General features: G+C 43.4%; 1 protein-coding gene across 2 annotated transcripts in view; it reads right to left on the bottom strand.

Annotated features, from left to right (window-relative positions):
* Positions 1 to 15755, bottom strand: part of TAMM41 (TAM41 mitochondrial translocator assembly and maintenance homolog) — a 113531-nt gene that overhangs the window by 17578 nt on the left and 80198 nt on the right. The window contains exons 1-6 of one of the 2 annotated variants that reach the window (XM_088472717.1): positions 13675 to 14247; positions 13025 to 13207; positions 10439 to 10531; positions 7490 to 7640; positions 4427 to 4572; positions 492 to 657 (exon numbers count right to left, since the gene is read on the bottom strand). In XM_088472717.1, the coding sequence (XP_088328843.1) occupies positions 492 to 657; positions 4427 to 4572; positions 7490 to 7640; positions 10439 to 10531; positions 13025 to 13207; positions 13675 to 13812 (877 nt within the window). In that variant the 5' untranslated portion in view covers positions 13813 to 14247. Of the gene's footprint in view, positions 1 to 491; positions 658 to 4426; positions 4573 to 7489; positions 7641 to 10438; positions 10532 to 13024; positions 13208 to 13674; positions 14248 to 15755 lie in introns of those variants that run through there. The other variant, XM_088472718.1, reaches the window with a different exon arrangement.

Below are 15755 nucleotides of genomic sequence, written 5' to 3'. Positions count from 1 at the left end.
GTCTGTCTCATCCTCAGATCTTTTATACATGCAGAAAGATCTGACGTTGTCGCTAGCGATGCCATGCTGCCGAACGCAGAGGTATAAGTGAGATGATGAAAGGTGCTAGTTTGCAGTAAAACAAAGTAACCAATCATCTAACTTAAGCTGGGTACACACTATAGGATATATTGCGTGGATCATATAGTGTGTACGTCCAATTGTGCGTGCACGCTTGTCATTCATCTCATCTTCCCATCTGCAGTGCTGCACAGCAAACGGGACAATTCAATGAACGTCATGCTGCTACATGCACCATGTAATAATATATAGCGCCATCATACACCGGATCGTGTACTGTGTACGGCGTGTCGCGTTGTTCTGTCATAGTGTGTGTACCCAGCTTTATAATAGTTCGATAAAAGCTCACTGATGGTTGGCTGCTATGGTTTTAGTTTCACCATCTAGCAATGTTATTTACTAACATTCACTTTCTCATCATGAACCCTTACCTTGCTGTACCACGCTCCCACAGTCCGGATCCTGAGCCACTTGTAACAATACCTCTTCCACATCCCTATTCCTTCCAGGCTGGTCCATGAGATACGTTATTTTCTGTTGTAAAGTCTTCGGTAAACTCATTAGCAGAAGAAACTGACCCTCTGGACTCTTATCTACCTGAAACATAAAATGAGACGCTTGGGAAAGTGTATAAGGAGAACTAGAAGCTACACTAAAAATAAAAAAAAATAAAAGGGTCAGCAACCAATATGGTTTTAAAAATTACTTCTATGTACCTGTAATAGGATTTCAATAATTGTTCATAGAACCATCTGATATTTGCAATAATCTGGTCTGGGATAGGTAAAAAAAATAATCCAATGTACCTACTGAGACAGACATATGTGAGAGCACCATACCCACCAGCCGTCACCTGGAAAGTACCAGCTGTGGATAGACATTTCATGACTAAATACAACCCAGACTTTATTTACTAATCATTACAGCCAGGGAAAGTGCATCTCTGTCACTACAGTCTGAGCAGCTGATTGTATCTGTGATTTAGCATGCCACCTGGGTTTGGATGACAATACTCGGCAGCATTCTACTCTATACTAGTTTCCCCAAAGCCAACTTGTTGAATCACCAGTGACTAGCCATGCACAGTGCTGTACAATATTCCCTGTATATGCTAATGAACAGATTATGGATTAGCGCCAAAGCTTCTCTGTCTGTGATGTCCGTGGTCTCTTTGGTGAGATTAGCTGCCACCACAACGACACGTATCATATCTCCACTGTCTCTGCTAATTCCAACCACACCACACCACAGAAGCGGCACATGCATGCTAGTAGTCTATGGCTGCTTTGAGATTGGTGGCTGACAATGCTTCTGCCTTCCCGTAGCTACAAACACTCTGCCCACCAACAGCTGTAACTGGTATTTTGCTATAAATTTAGCAAGATCTACAGTATACCTTATGTATCATGGTTCCACACATCTCTTATAGTGTAAGGGTATTTAGGAAGGGCAATGCTTTCCTTCCGTTTAATGTCATTGTTCATAATTTATTTATATCATGATCCCCTCAATGGATATTACTGAATAAAATATCAGAGCTTCATAAAGGTTAATAATAATAAAAATAACAAAGGCTGATACAGGTGATTACAGGTGTCTGTAGTGCAGGCAAACAGGATGAGTGTGCGCCTGGTACAACATGCAGTGATGACAGAGGACAAGAAGCTACAATGGGTCAGCGAGCCATTTAATTCCCTCCTGATAAAAGGCATTGGATAGAGAATTGCCTAACTGATTGGATACAATGGGCCCGATTCAGAGCAGACACTAATGCAGGTGTGTCTGCAACTTTTTACGCAGTGCTACTGCATCTTTATGCTACTGTTACAGCCAATGGAGTTCATACAGAGACGCCCACCGGCTGTGGCACTAATACTCAGCTTTGCGTGAGTGGGTGCACTTTTGGCCACACATCAGGTCGGACCATTGAACCGGGCATATGGAGGTGCATTCCACCCATCTGAACATGAGCGTTCAAATCTGTGCAACTGCAGAAAATGTCGCAGTCGCCAACTGAAATACAGTCAGATGCATAAATATTGGATCATTGACAGAATTTTCATATTTTGGCCTCTATTCACCACCACAATGGCTTTGAAATGAAACAAACAAGATTTGCTTTAACTGCAGACTTTCAGATTTAATTTGAGGGTAATTACATCCAAATTAGGTGAACGGTGTAGGAATTACAATGGTTTCTATATGTGCCTCCCACTTTTTAAAGGGACCAAAAGTAATGGGACAAACTAAACAATTCTACATCTAACTTTCACTTTTTAATACTTTGTTGCAAATCCTTTGCAGGCAATTACAGCCTGAAGTCTGGAACGCATAGACATCACCAGACGCTGAGTTTCATCCCTGGTGATGCTCTGCCAGGCCTCTACTGCAAATGTCTTCAGTTCCTGCTTGTTCTTGGGGCATTTTCCCTTCAGTTTTGTCTTCATCAAGTGAAATGCATTCTCAATCAGATTCAGGTCAGGGGATTGACTTGGCCATTGCATAACATTCCACTTTTTAGCCTTAAAAAACTCTTTGGTTGCTATTGCAGTATGCTTCGGGTCATTGTCCATCTGCACTGTGAAGCGCCGTCCAATGAGTTCTAAAGCATTTGACTGAATATGAGCATATTATATTGCCTGAAACACTTCAGAATTAATTCTGCTGCTTTTGTCAGCAGTCACATCATCAATAAATACAAGGGAACCAGTTCCATTGGCAGCCATACATGCCCACACCATGGCACTACCACCACCATGCTTCACTGATGAGGTGGTATGTTTTGGATCATGAGCAGGTCCTTTCCTTCTCCATGCTCTTCCCATCACTCTGGTACAAGTTGATCTTTGTCTCAATCTGTCCATAGGATGTTGTTCCAGAACTGTAATGGCTTTTTTAGATGTTGTTTGGCAAACTCTAATCTGGTCTTCCTGTTTTTGTGGCTCACCAATGGTTTACATCTTGTGGTGAACCCTCTATATTCACTCTTGTGAAGTCTTCTCTTGATTGTTGACTTTGACACATATACACCTACCTCCTGGAGAGTGTTCTTGATTTGGCCAACTGCTGTGAAGGGGTTTTTCTTCACCAGGGAAATAATTCTTCTGTCATCCACCACAGTTGTTTTCCGTGGTCTTCCGAGTCTTTTGGTGTTGCTGAGCTCTCCGATGCGTTCTTTCTTTTTAAGAATGTTCCAAACAGTTGATTTGGCCACACCTAATGTTTTTGCTATCTCTCTGATTCCAAATGCAAATGTCACACCTAGAATCAACTCCAGACCTTTTACCTGCTTAACTGATAATGAAATAATGAGGGACTAGCCCACACCTGTCCATGAAATAGCTTTTGAGTTGATAGTCCCATCACTTTTGGCCCCTTAAAAAGTGGGAGGCACATATAGAAACCGTTGTAATTCCTACACTGTTCACCTGATTTGGATGTAATTACCCTCAAATTAAATCTGAAAGTCTGTAGTTAAAGCACATCTTGTTTGTTTCATTTCAAAGCCATTGTGGTGGTGAATAGAGGCCAAAATATGAAAATTCTGTCAATGTCCCAATATTTATGCACCTGACTGTATACCCGCGTCTGGCTGGTCACCCCCCGCTACCAGGAATGCCCACTGAAATTCAATCTCTGTGCACCAAATTTGTTCTGCTTTCCCCGATGGTAACCATCAGGACTCACGTGCAGACTTAAAACATCGGCCGCTTGCATGAGACATCCCCACTGCACCCACCTATGAATCAGGCATAAAATGTGTTAGTTAAATGTGTAATGGGGCTTATCCACTAGGCGACCTGAAAGACTGAACGTCTAGCGTTCAGACCTTCAGGTCGCCGAGGTGCGGTGCCTGCACTGAATGGCGTTCACTGAACGTCATTCAGTGCAGGAGTCCGACCTCCTATCTCTGAACATGCCTAGCGTCGTCAGCTTGCCGGGCATGTTCAGTAGATAGTCGGGGTCGGCAAGGACCCAGCGTGCACGCACATCACTGGTCCTTGCCGGCTATCCATTACCCGACTTTGTGAACAATGTTATGTAATGGATAGGCCCCTTAAGTGATGTTTAACGGTACCACATTTTTAGTGTTCAGTGCACAATACAAATCTCATTTCTCTGCATATTTATATTTAGTAACATCATCCTGATGTCAAGGTTAAGTGATAGCAAAAGAACGGTCACTGCAGTATTTGAATGATAATGGTAACAATGACTGCATTAATAAGTTCTCAGCATGCGTGGAAGATCTGCAAGATCAGAGTGCCCTTGGTTTCTCATCCAGACAGGTCATAAAAGGACGTATATTGCTTTCACATACTTACAAGTATTATATATCATATACGGACACTGAGCTGACACTCACCTCCACATTGCCCTGGGCAGGTTTATACACCGCCTGACTACACTCCAGTAATATGTTACTGTACAGCTTCTGGAAATGGCCGATGTTTGGCTTGACGATATTCATCACCTTAGATTTATCTTCACCAACTATCATCCGGAAGTCACCTAATGACAAGGGACAAAAGTAACAGAACACTGAGTAGTCACACTGTGCCCCATCTCATTACTAGAACATGTAATATAAATCAGAAAACTGATCCGTACAGATCTCCTTCCCGAAATGAATGACAAGAAATAACAGTCAGAGCTGTGAATGTACAGATGTGTCCACAAAGTGAACCAAATAGGCCAATTTGGCATGCCATAGACTTTGTGACATAGCCATGCCACTTTTTCTTAATGTGCTATACTGATCCTAAGTATTCGTACACTATTATCAAATGAAGGAATCCGATTCAGAGGTGTATGCTATTGCCACTGCAGCTACGATTCTGTATATGCAAATGTCGTAGCCTTTTAGATGTCAGGATCGAGCCTGGGATCAGCCGCAACTTCCGCTAATCAGCCGCGCAGTCAGATGTCAGGTACGGCGGCGGGTGGCCTCATTGTCTATTCTCTCCAGGGGTTGAGGACTCCAGCGTTACCATTGAGGATCCCGCGGCCGCTGTAATGGGCGCTGCCATATTGTTTTTGTCAGCTGACCGGACTTTCCACCAAGGGAATTCCTGCTCTCAGTCAGCTGACTTCGTCTGCCTATAGCAAGCTACCTTAGGGTAAAAAGCAGGACTCTGGTAAATAGGAAGTTGCCTGAACAACTTCTCTACTGGTTCTCTACTTGTTGCACCAGACCACTGTCTCCAGTGTGCTCTTCCTGTTCACCACAGATACTCTCCAGTGATACTCACATCGGTCCTTACCGATATTCTCCAGTGATACTATCGGCCTTGTGCGTTTGAACGCCGTTGTATGGGCGTGCATAAATTAGCCTGAGCTTTCCACGTGACCTGGAAAGTTAGCAATTTGTGAGTAAGGTCTGACCTGCCACAATGCTGAGTGTGGGTTGAATGTCCATCGATGGGTTTGGCCTGGTTTGGGCGGTGTTATGAGTGTGTGTGTAGGCAGAGGGCGTGCGTTTGTTAGCAGTGCGAGGCATTGCGAATGCAGCATTTGCATATATTCGCCTAAGACCTGCCTACAGAACTGCACTCAAGTTAGCAACTGCGATCCAAGCTGAATCAGGCCCTCGGTCCTCCGACTGAAGTGAACAAAGGCCAGGTCGTGACAGTGGAGATGTATTGTTGGGCGTCTATGCAAATCTAAGCATCTGGTACAAAGACGCAGCATCAGTGGCAGATCCGATGTTAGGAGTCCTGAGTAACCTTATGGTCGCGCAGAATGGCCACGGGAGCTGTGACGATGGAACCATATTTCTTGCGTGCATGATCACAGATGCAGGATGTGACATGGTCCCAAATTAGTCACCACAATAGCAGTTAGTTATAGTCATCACTCCCTATTACCCCTCGCATCATATGGAGCAAAAAGGGCAGGTGTATAAGGACACATCTGTATATAATGAACTTATATAGGACCAAATTCACCACAGCTACAATCTCAGATTTGATTTAAAAAAAAAAAAAATATTAATATCAAAACAAGTAAAGGCTACATGAAGCTCAAAGACCCCCTAAGGCTATGACGGCATGTCCGGGCCCTGGCACTATCTGTTGGCTACACTGTAATGAAATGTATTCAATGGCTCCTTTCTAGTTACAATGTAAACTGCAGTGGACTATTGTAGTTATAGGAGACTCACGCCAGCTGCAATGTTTTCCTAACAGAGAACATTCTTTTGCGTTTGTAACCCTAATGATGAGCCCCATATAACTATTCCCCTGAAGTATAATGGTTTCTCCTAGAAGCCATTCTAAACAGAGAGGAGAGGTTAGATGCACTTGATCAGAGGGCCTGATTCAGTTATGTACATACACCCGATGGTTTACATAGATATGTGATTGCTGCGTATCTGTGCATGCGCAGGACCTGTAAAGAGCATGTGCAGAACGGGCCCTGTGTGATCGCACTCAGGGGCTGATTCAGAGCCGGACGCTATTTGCGCTCGCTCGTTCAGAAAAAGGGGCCGGATATTTTAATAGAGCGCTCGCTCTTTGCGGTCTGTTGACGCCTCTATGTCTGAGCGAGCGAACAAAATATGTGCTCGCTATTTTGTAAAGATGCCCCCTGGCTGTTCGCATCCTACGTCATCTCCGCTATTTATTAGATTAATCGAGTACATCGAAAGGCGTCTGAACTGCTCGCAGTGCTTGTGGTTGGATTTTCCTACTGCAATCAAGCGAACAGTTCAGGCTAAGAGACAACCAAGTGACGTGGTCGATGACGCTGCTTTGTTAATAATGCACACCCTTAAAACGCCCGTTTTGACCGTTTGCCATGCCTGCGTTCGGATCTCCACTCCCCGTTTTCAAGCACCTTCCCGTTACCACCCACAAACGCCTCATCCTGTCACTCAAATTAGCACGCACTTGCTATTTTGCGAGCACACAATTTCCGACCGCACTAACTGGTTGGCGCTTGCGCATTACGACCCATACGCATGCGCAGATGTGCGAACATCGCTCAGAGCGAACGAGCGGCTCTGAATCAGGCCCTCAGTCCTTCCTTAGCCGCAGCATGACTGACATGGGGGTGGCGACCAGGATCTTAGTACAAAACGGGGCATGTTGTCCCCGTATTATAGGCGTGCTAAGGCAGACTTCCTGGAAATGGCAGAGGGGTTCCAATGGCCAGGTTAAGTAAAGCTTCAGCTTACGCACACTGGCCAAGGGCAGTGACCGATGGTCGCAATGGTGATCTGAAGCGTCTACAGACACTGCACTGGGCTCGCAGATGCAGCAAGGTGGTGTCTATTTCCTACAGATCTACTGCTGCATTTGCACTTTAGTTAGACGGTTATGATTTAAGACAAATAAATCCTCTTTATATATAATTGTATATATTTGTTCTCTTCTGTGGCACAGGCCAGGAACAATCCGCATAAGAAGTATATATAATGAGAACTCACCTGAGTATGACAGGCCGGCAATCTGCCGGTAGAGATCTTCCTCAGAGAAGCTCTCAGGTAACATCAGGAAAGCGGCGGCTACCGCGCTCTTCAGGTTGGTGGCCAGAGCCGTATGGAGCCGCTTGTTCTCTTTCTGCACTAGAATCTTCACCTGTAAGTGAGAGGATTGTACAGAGTAAAGGTCTGTCAGTCACACCTCCTTGTAGATGAGCAGGCTGCCAAAACTGGAGGGAAGGGAAACGTCAGGATAGCTGACATCCATGAATGCTTTGGTGACCCCTGGTTATACTAGTCTGTTACACCAGGAGAATTAGAGACAGGCTCCTCAGGCAAACAGATGTACAGCATTAGTTCCTTCTCCTCTGTAGCTGCTAATCTAAATGTTGGTGCCTGGAGCAATTGGAGTGGAATACAAGGACTCTTAAGCATAAATGTGCATCTTAGGGGGGTAAGAAAAAAATAAAAAATAAAATAAAGGCCCACAGGATAGTGTAGTAAATGTATCTGCATTAATGTGCTGCCCTCTAGGGGAAAGCGAGAAAATGATCTATACAGATTAAACCATTTTTCTTATTCATCCACGTTGGGTGACACTGCTAACCTTGGGGTGTAGAGGCGCTGTGCAGGGGTAGGCAATCATGTCAAACTTAGACCTTGTTTGCATGATGTCTCCTCCCCTCTACACCTCTCTATTAGTGCCCGTGCAGTAATTATATTTTATTAGTTTCTTATTTTCTTTATATTACGTCTACATAGAGGATTCTGGAGAAGGCGGTGGGGGGGGGGGGGGGTTGTGGTAAATTGCTCATAATTTTATTTTAATAACATTTGTTTACATTCAATACAGGATTATGCAACAAACCTACAATAAATAAATAGAACAGGTACAGCAATGCAATATATGTAAGAAATAAATAACCAATACAGCTGGTAGAGCAACAAAATGCAAATGTTTACAAAAAAGATGTCACTTTGAACTAGGGATGTGCAGGCTCGGATAGGTTCGAGTTTGCACGTTGAGTTCGGATTTTTCCCTCCAAAAAAACGGAACTCAGAAAGAGGCAAAACGTCATCTTGCATGGACGAACATCATCATTCCTGGACAAAACCAGGAATGGTGATGTTTGTCCATGCAAGATAACGTTTTGCCTCTTTCTGAGTTCCGTTTTTTTGGAGGGAAAAATCCGAACTCAACGTGCAAACTCGAACCTATCCGAGCCTGCACATCCCTACTTTGAACAGTAGATAATAAGTCTAGTATATGACAGATAGTTAGGCTGTAGCTCCTGGGTGAAAACGAACACTTTGGGGGTAATTCAATTAGCAAAGTGCCCTCAGAAAGGCAAAAATAGTGGCACGTAGTCTCCACCAACATCGGCAGATTTCCCTTGCACCCTGTAAAGATGCACAAGAAAAGGGGTTGACGTTGGGGTACCGTATTATACCGCGATGTGTGCCGCCTAACATCACGGCCATATATCGTAGAGGACTGAATATGGGCTTGGTAAAACTGCTGCTGGGAAAGCAAATTTAAACTATGCTTACCAATTTGGTAGGGGTGTGCCCTAGATTAAATACAAATCGCAATCATGGCGTAAAAATAAAGATGACCAGTATCAGGAAGAAAGAAATTCCATTCACAATCAAGATATAAGTTTTCCATTATTTTACATAAAGAAGAATGGTATCATCAAGCCTAAAGGTGTTTTTCACCTTAGAAAAAGCTATTGTAAGCAGTAACCTCCCTTACCAACAATGGTACTGAACTTTGTATAGTGCCAACACTTCCTATAACCAGAACCTGTGCTAGCCATCCTCATCACTGCCCAGCTCCCTATGGCGGGGTACACATTAAAGACCCACCAATCTTGCCGATGGGTAGGGCAATTACACTTTGTCACTCGTTCCGCGTCCTTCACTAATACGCACTACACAGCATGTGATAACGTGTCATTGGCCGTACAGTGGGCCAATCTCATGACGTTGCTGAAGACACACGGAAGTGCTCACCAGTGGGTACACATTACACAATGTGCCCAATAATCGTTTGATCCACCTCAAATCGGTATAGACAATATATATCGTCTAATGTGAACCCAGCTATGCCTCAAATCTTCCCAATATGACTGGCTGTAGTCAGGGATATAGGGTAATAGTGGCAGGACCATACTATATATAGCAATGGTGGGGTCCCCACACTTGGAAGCATTACTATTTAGTTAATTAGTAAAATATAATTTTAAAGTAGAAAACCCCCTTTCACTTTTGATAAAAGTAATTAGAGAAGTTGCAGTTTTGAAAATATTTAGCATTTATTTTTTACTCCTTTTCTAGCAAATACTAAATGCACATACAGTATTATCTATTCTTATATGCAAATTGAAGTTTTAGTTCTTGACTGACGCTTAGGAGATAGTCTAGGGGCTGTTTTAAAAAAACCTAATATGCAATAGCTGGAATCGATAACAGGGAAAGTAGATAGATAGATAGATAGATAGATAGATAGATAGATAGATAGATAGATAGATAAATAAAGAAGTATGTTAAAGTAGATACTAAAAAAATAAAATGCTGCCAAAATTGTATAATAGATGGCACAAAATACAGACGGGCCATGCTGGCAATTGTAGTTCTATGACAGCCGGCACCATAGGCTGCGTGCCTCTAGGAACAGCCCTTGAAGACTCTTTAGTTCCCACCCTCCCACCGAATTCCAGGAGAAGTCGCATTGACATGATGTTTTCCATATGGTTTCCATCTCTAATATGTATATATTATACATGGAAAACTTGGTATAGCATTAACATAAGACCTTTTAAAAATCCTAAAATATAATTGTTTACTCAATCTTTTAATTAGTACTGCTTTATATACATAAATATATAGAATTATAACCAGTAATATGTTCTTTCCATGGTCCTGGTGAAGTGGTTACTGCACTGGTCTTACTGGTTTGTGTAGGCGGCCTGCGACGTACAACGTTCTCCAGTGGGTCAAATCTTCGATGAGAGTATCAGTGCTTATTACCCCATACTTTATCACCTGGAAATGAGACAGCTATGTTAGGGGAACAAGAATGACTGCATAATGATAAATAGGAAGACAGAGAATTTAGCACAGTTTATCTTTCCATATACAATAAGTCGGGATGTAGTGGGCATCCTGGCGGTTGGGATGCTGGCAGTTAGAATCTCGGCTAGGTTAGGGTTAGACTGCACGGGGGGGGGGGGGGGGTTAGAGTTAGGCTGCATGAGGGGAGGGTTAGGGTTAGGATACTTACGAAATTCTCTCGGGATTCTGACTGTCGGGATGCAGATGACGGGATTCTGACCACTGGCAACCCGACCGCCAGGATCCCGTACCCAACCCAATAATTCCACGTGCAGCAAGACTTAAATTAGATTAGATCCACAAACACAAAAAAAGTCAATGCTACTTAACACTGTATTGAATAGAGTATATGCACAGCTTTTATCATAAAATCCCATATAAAGAATAAATGGACTTATAACATTGTTAATCATTCCTCTGAGCCATCCCGATTTTAGATGACTGTCCAGCCATCCCGCGAATTGGGGTCTGGGAGGTTTTGAACTGATGCATAGAGAAGAAACAGGTGACTCCACTGAATAAGGCATAAGAAATGGTGGATGTGGAAATGCTGTGTGTTTGGGGTGTTTTTGTTTAAAAAACACCCACTGGGGAGGATTTTCTTTTTCTTTTAACCATTCCCATGCCCCCTGTCCTGATTTAGAATAGGCCAATGTTGAGAGGTAAAATAAGCATATAAAAGGCATCTGCTGAGACATTTCAAAACAAGAGTCCTGTGAAGTTTTTCACAGATTTTCCAAACATAATATTCAAATGACCTGCAAATGTTGCATCCCTTTTTAAAAAACATTTCTACCAAGAATTTGCTTTAAATTCATTACCTCATCACAATCCACCTACATACTGTACAAAGGGGATATGGGATCCCAGCGGTCATAATACCAACAGCGTCATCCCGACAGTCAGAATCCCGACGCCCAAAGGTAAGCAGCCTAAACCTAACCCACCTTTCCCACAGTCCAACCCTAACCCTCCCCCAGCAGCCTAACCCTGCCCCCCACAGCCTAACCCTAACCTCCCTTCCCCCGTAGCCTAACCTTAACCCTGCCCCTAGTGCCTAACCCTCTCCCTAAACCTAATGCTTACCGTCGGGATGCAAGCAGTTGGGATTCTAGTGCTGGTATTCTGAGCACCTGCATTGAGACCGCTGGGATGTTAACTACATTTAATTATGGATTGTAAGCTTGCGAGCAGGGCCCTCTTACCTTTATGTCTGTCTGTTACTACCCAGTTTGGTTCTATTAATGTTATTTCCATTTGTAAATCGCAACGGAATATGCTGCGCTATATAAGAAACTGTTAATAATAATCCCTGTACAAATGCTTAGTTTTTCTTATTCTTGTTTTTTTCAGTCTTGTACATTTCGGTCAGCACCCACCACCTGAAAGTTTTGCACATTTTAAGTTTTTTTTCTTTTTTGAATCTCAATGACAGACACTTTGGGATGTATTTTTGTCACTACAAGCCATTGAGTAATTTGCTGGCTGGCTAGGTACACCCTTAAGCAGATTGTATCTGATGGCACATTGCAGGGAAAGATTGCATTTAGTCACACACAGGCCTCTTCCCATCATTTACAGTTTAATAAATCATATGGGGTGGGGATGAGGGAGACAACTATTTGTGCGGATGATTTAAATATAGCTGATGTTAGCAATGGTGGGGCTTGATATATACAGATGACTGCATATGACCCACATCGCATCTTTATATGCATGGAAAATTAGATACAGACGACTAAAGTGTGTATTAAACCAATTCAGTAAGTTACATGGGGACCCATAATCAATCAAGTACTTTTGGGATAAAGGTGCACTTTACAATAAAGAATCACTGAAAGTGAAGTGAGCTTGTATGACATATTTAAAGTCGTGTTCTGTATCTGACACACTCCTTAGATTCATGACCCAAGTGAGTTAAGCAACCACAGGGAACTGTCAATATAGATCGGACGTTCAAAATAGGACAAGGTTTACAAAAAGCTGAATAAGGAAAGCTATCGGTCACCGTATATACTACATTTTAATTTGCCCGCCTAGTTGTGATGTCAGTCACCAATGGTCCCTGCAGCAAGTGTGCAGGCGAGCGGCGGGTCACCCATATACACAGCAAGATGTGCAGATATATATTTGCAGAATATATTGGCCATGCTGCACGGATGATGCAATATGTCTGATAACAACGCTGTTCACAGACATATCTTCTGTACGCACCCACTGACAAGTACAGCTTCAGGAAGAAGTGCATCCAAAGACAACAATCTAAATAATTTCCAAAACTTGGGTCCAGCATTCTATTTATTGTTTTCTGTGCAATGACTACCTAGCTCCTGGGACATATCCAGGGCTCCCTATACCTAAACATGTGATGTGTTTACATTATAGGAAATGACCAGCAATATCATGCACAATACATTCACTTACCTTCCCATCACATGGAACCAGGGTGTTATAATAAACCCCAGCACCGTACTTATTCTGCACATTACTAATTTGTTTTGGGCCCAGGTATTTCATGAAAGCGTAGTGACTCCGATTCTGCATCAGATTCATGGTATGCCACATGACCGGGTCATCAACGGCAAACACAAAGTCCAGCATGTTGTTCTAAGGGAACCACAACATAAACATAATTAACAAAATATTGTAATAACATAATGCTGATTCCATACAAAAGACAAGATACATCATGGGTATAAAAACTGAGATATAGAACAGGAAGTTAATTCTCCAAAACTTCTGTCACCCGAATACATCAGATGAACGTATCCTCCCTTCTTGAGAGCGTTTCCTAGATTACATGGCTGAGAGCTGAATGTGTTTATGATTTTCTCCAGAGCGGAAAAAACCAAACACTGGTACAATGACAGAATAACCTGGATATTACACAGAGAATATTTTAACAAATGCTTGTGAGAATTGATGCAGAGGGACAGATCCCCATTGATCTATCTGTATAATTACAGAGTTGTATCTATTCCTGGGGTACAGTAATTATAACTACTGGAGACCTCCCATCACAGAAAATCATTCAGTAACCGATGCTGGAATTTACACCATAAATCCCATCTTACTTTAGCATTAGCCTGGGGAGTGCTGGACTGTCTGAACACCCCAGATCCATAGGCAAAGGCAAGGCTGATATCCTCTGGGAAATAGGTCAGGATCCGGCGCAATTGGTACCCTGTACCCTGGAGGGCTGGTAGAGCCATAATCTGTCATACACAATTAGCTACAATACACAGCACTAAGATCAGACTCCACACATTGTGAAAGGGCTCTTACATGCTAACAAGTCATCACAGTATGCATATGCAGCATACGAAACCAAACTACTGCACCCAGCATAACATAGACACTTCCCATTCAAAGGCACACAGCACTACACACACATACATACAGCAGAGGACACAGGGCCAGGCAATCAGGCACAGAGCACTACAGATCACACAGAGCACTGCAGAACACACACTACACCCAGCATAGCACAAAGCATTACAGATCACACACTGCACCCAACATAGCACAGAGCATTACAGATCACACACACACTGCAGAGGACACAGGGCCAGGCAATCAGGCACAGAGTTACAGACAGCCCAGTGCTCCAGGACACACATGAATCTCACTTCCGGGTGCTGTGGAACTCACACATTGATAGGTCACGTCTAACAGCGCTTGCTATTGGCTGTTATCTACTCTGGTTTGATTAGCCAGGCTGAGCCAGTGTTCTGTGCAGAGACTCAAGTCTCACTCTACAGTGAGTTTGGTGTTTGCTCTGCATTGAAAGTTTGGTGATGGCAGGACCGGTCAACAAGCATCTCACAATACAACACGTACAAGTACTGTACCTGATTTTTATTTACTTTTAAGGTGGGCAGATTTTACATCTGAAGACAAAAGCCTAAATAATTAATAATTGTTACAACCTATCTAAATAAAATAGTATGGCCCGTATTTAATTCCCGGCTTTCCGCCTACATTGTGTGGTTTTGGAGAAAACACTTTCTGTGAGTGTGGCCGCTTTTCGCCCTATTCAATTCCAAAGGACTTGAAAACGCGTCCCGGCGAAACTCAAAAAGGCGAAAAGTGCTGTCAGATTTGGGGAAATCACCCTGACACCCCCCAAAAGATGCACTGACATGGGAGATCACTATGGATACCCCCAACTAGCCCTGCTGAAGGTATTTGTTGTGCTTAAATGCTCTCAATTGCTGCTATTTAGCGTCTTTGCACAAGTGGTGAAGAAGAGTATTTAGCAGGGTTTTTTCGCAAAAATAAGTAGTCCCTGCAAATTTGGGGTACATGAAAATGGGTGCAAGCATGGTTCAAAATCACAAAAGTGAGGTTTTAAAAAAACGCACCTTCAGCAAACACCTACAATCAAAAAAACACCTGGGGCATACTGGGGGGACCTCCTGGAGTCTATTTTGCTAGTTTTTAAGTTTGTCCCCAACTATGTTTTTTCTTTTGCCCCCAAAACGAAAGTACTTTTTGGGGGTGATCTAAAGTAAGTTTCTTACTTTTTTTGACGCAGTTTGCCTTTGGGGGACTGTTCCAAGGTTGCAGGTGTGTTCCCGCAACTTTGCAACCCAACCCCCAATTCTGCACTCTTTTCCGCTGGTCACAAGGCGCAGACTTTTTGCATCGGCGAAAAGTCTTTGCAATTGAATACAGGGATAAGTATCCGCCTGGCGAAATAACTTCATCGGCGGAAAATTTTCGCCGAAAACGGCTTTTTGCCGGCAATTGAATACGGCCCATAGTCTGATAATTAGACTATAAATAAGCGCTGCACCTGACGATTTGGGGGAGATTTATCAAACCTGAAGGTGTTGCCTATAGCAACTAGTCATACTGTACCTATCATTTATCTAGTGCATTCTATAAAATGATAAGTAGATTCTGATTGGTTGCTATCAGCAACACCTACACTTGTCCTCCCCTCTCCCCCCCTAACACTCCCTTAGGGGTGCCTAACCCTAACCTCCCCCGTTAGTGCCTAAACCTAACCCCCCCTCCTCGCACCCTAACCCCCCTAGTGCTGTCTAACCCCCCCTTTCCCTACACTACCCTCCCGGGGGGGGAGCCTAACCTTAAGTGTCCCCAGGGGGTCCCTAACGCTAACCCCCTCCCCCCGCGCGGCTACACGCTA

The sequence above is a fragment of the Taudactylus pleione genome, unplaced genomic scaffold, assembly GCF_031769625.1.
Source record: "Taudactylus pleione unplaced genomic scaffold, aTauple2 ptg000128l, whole genome shotgun sequence".
Lineage (NCBI taxonomy): Eukaryota > Metazoa > Chordata > Amphibia > Anura > Myobatrachidae > Taudactylus > Taudactylus pleione.
This window is presented reverse-complemented; position numbering and strand designations above follow the sequence as displayed.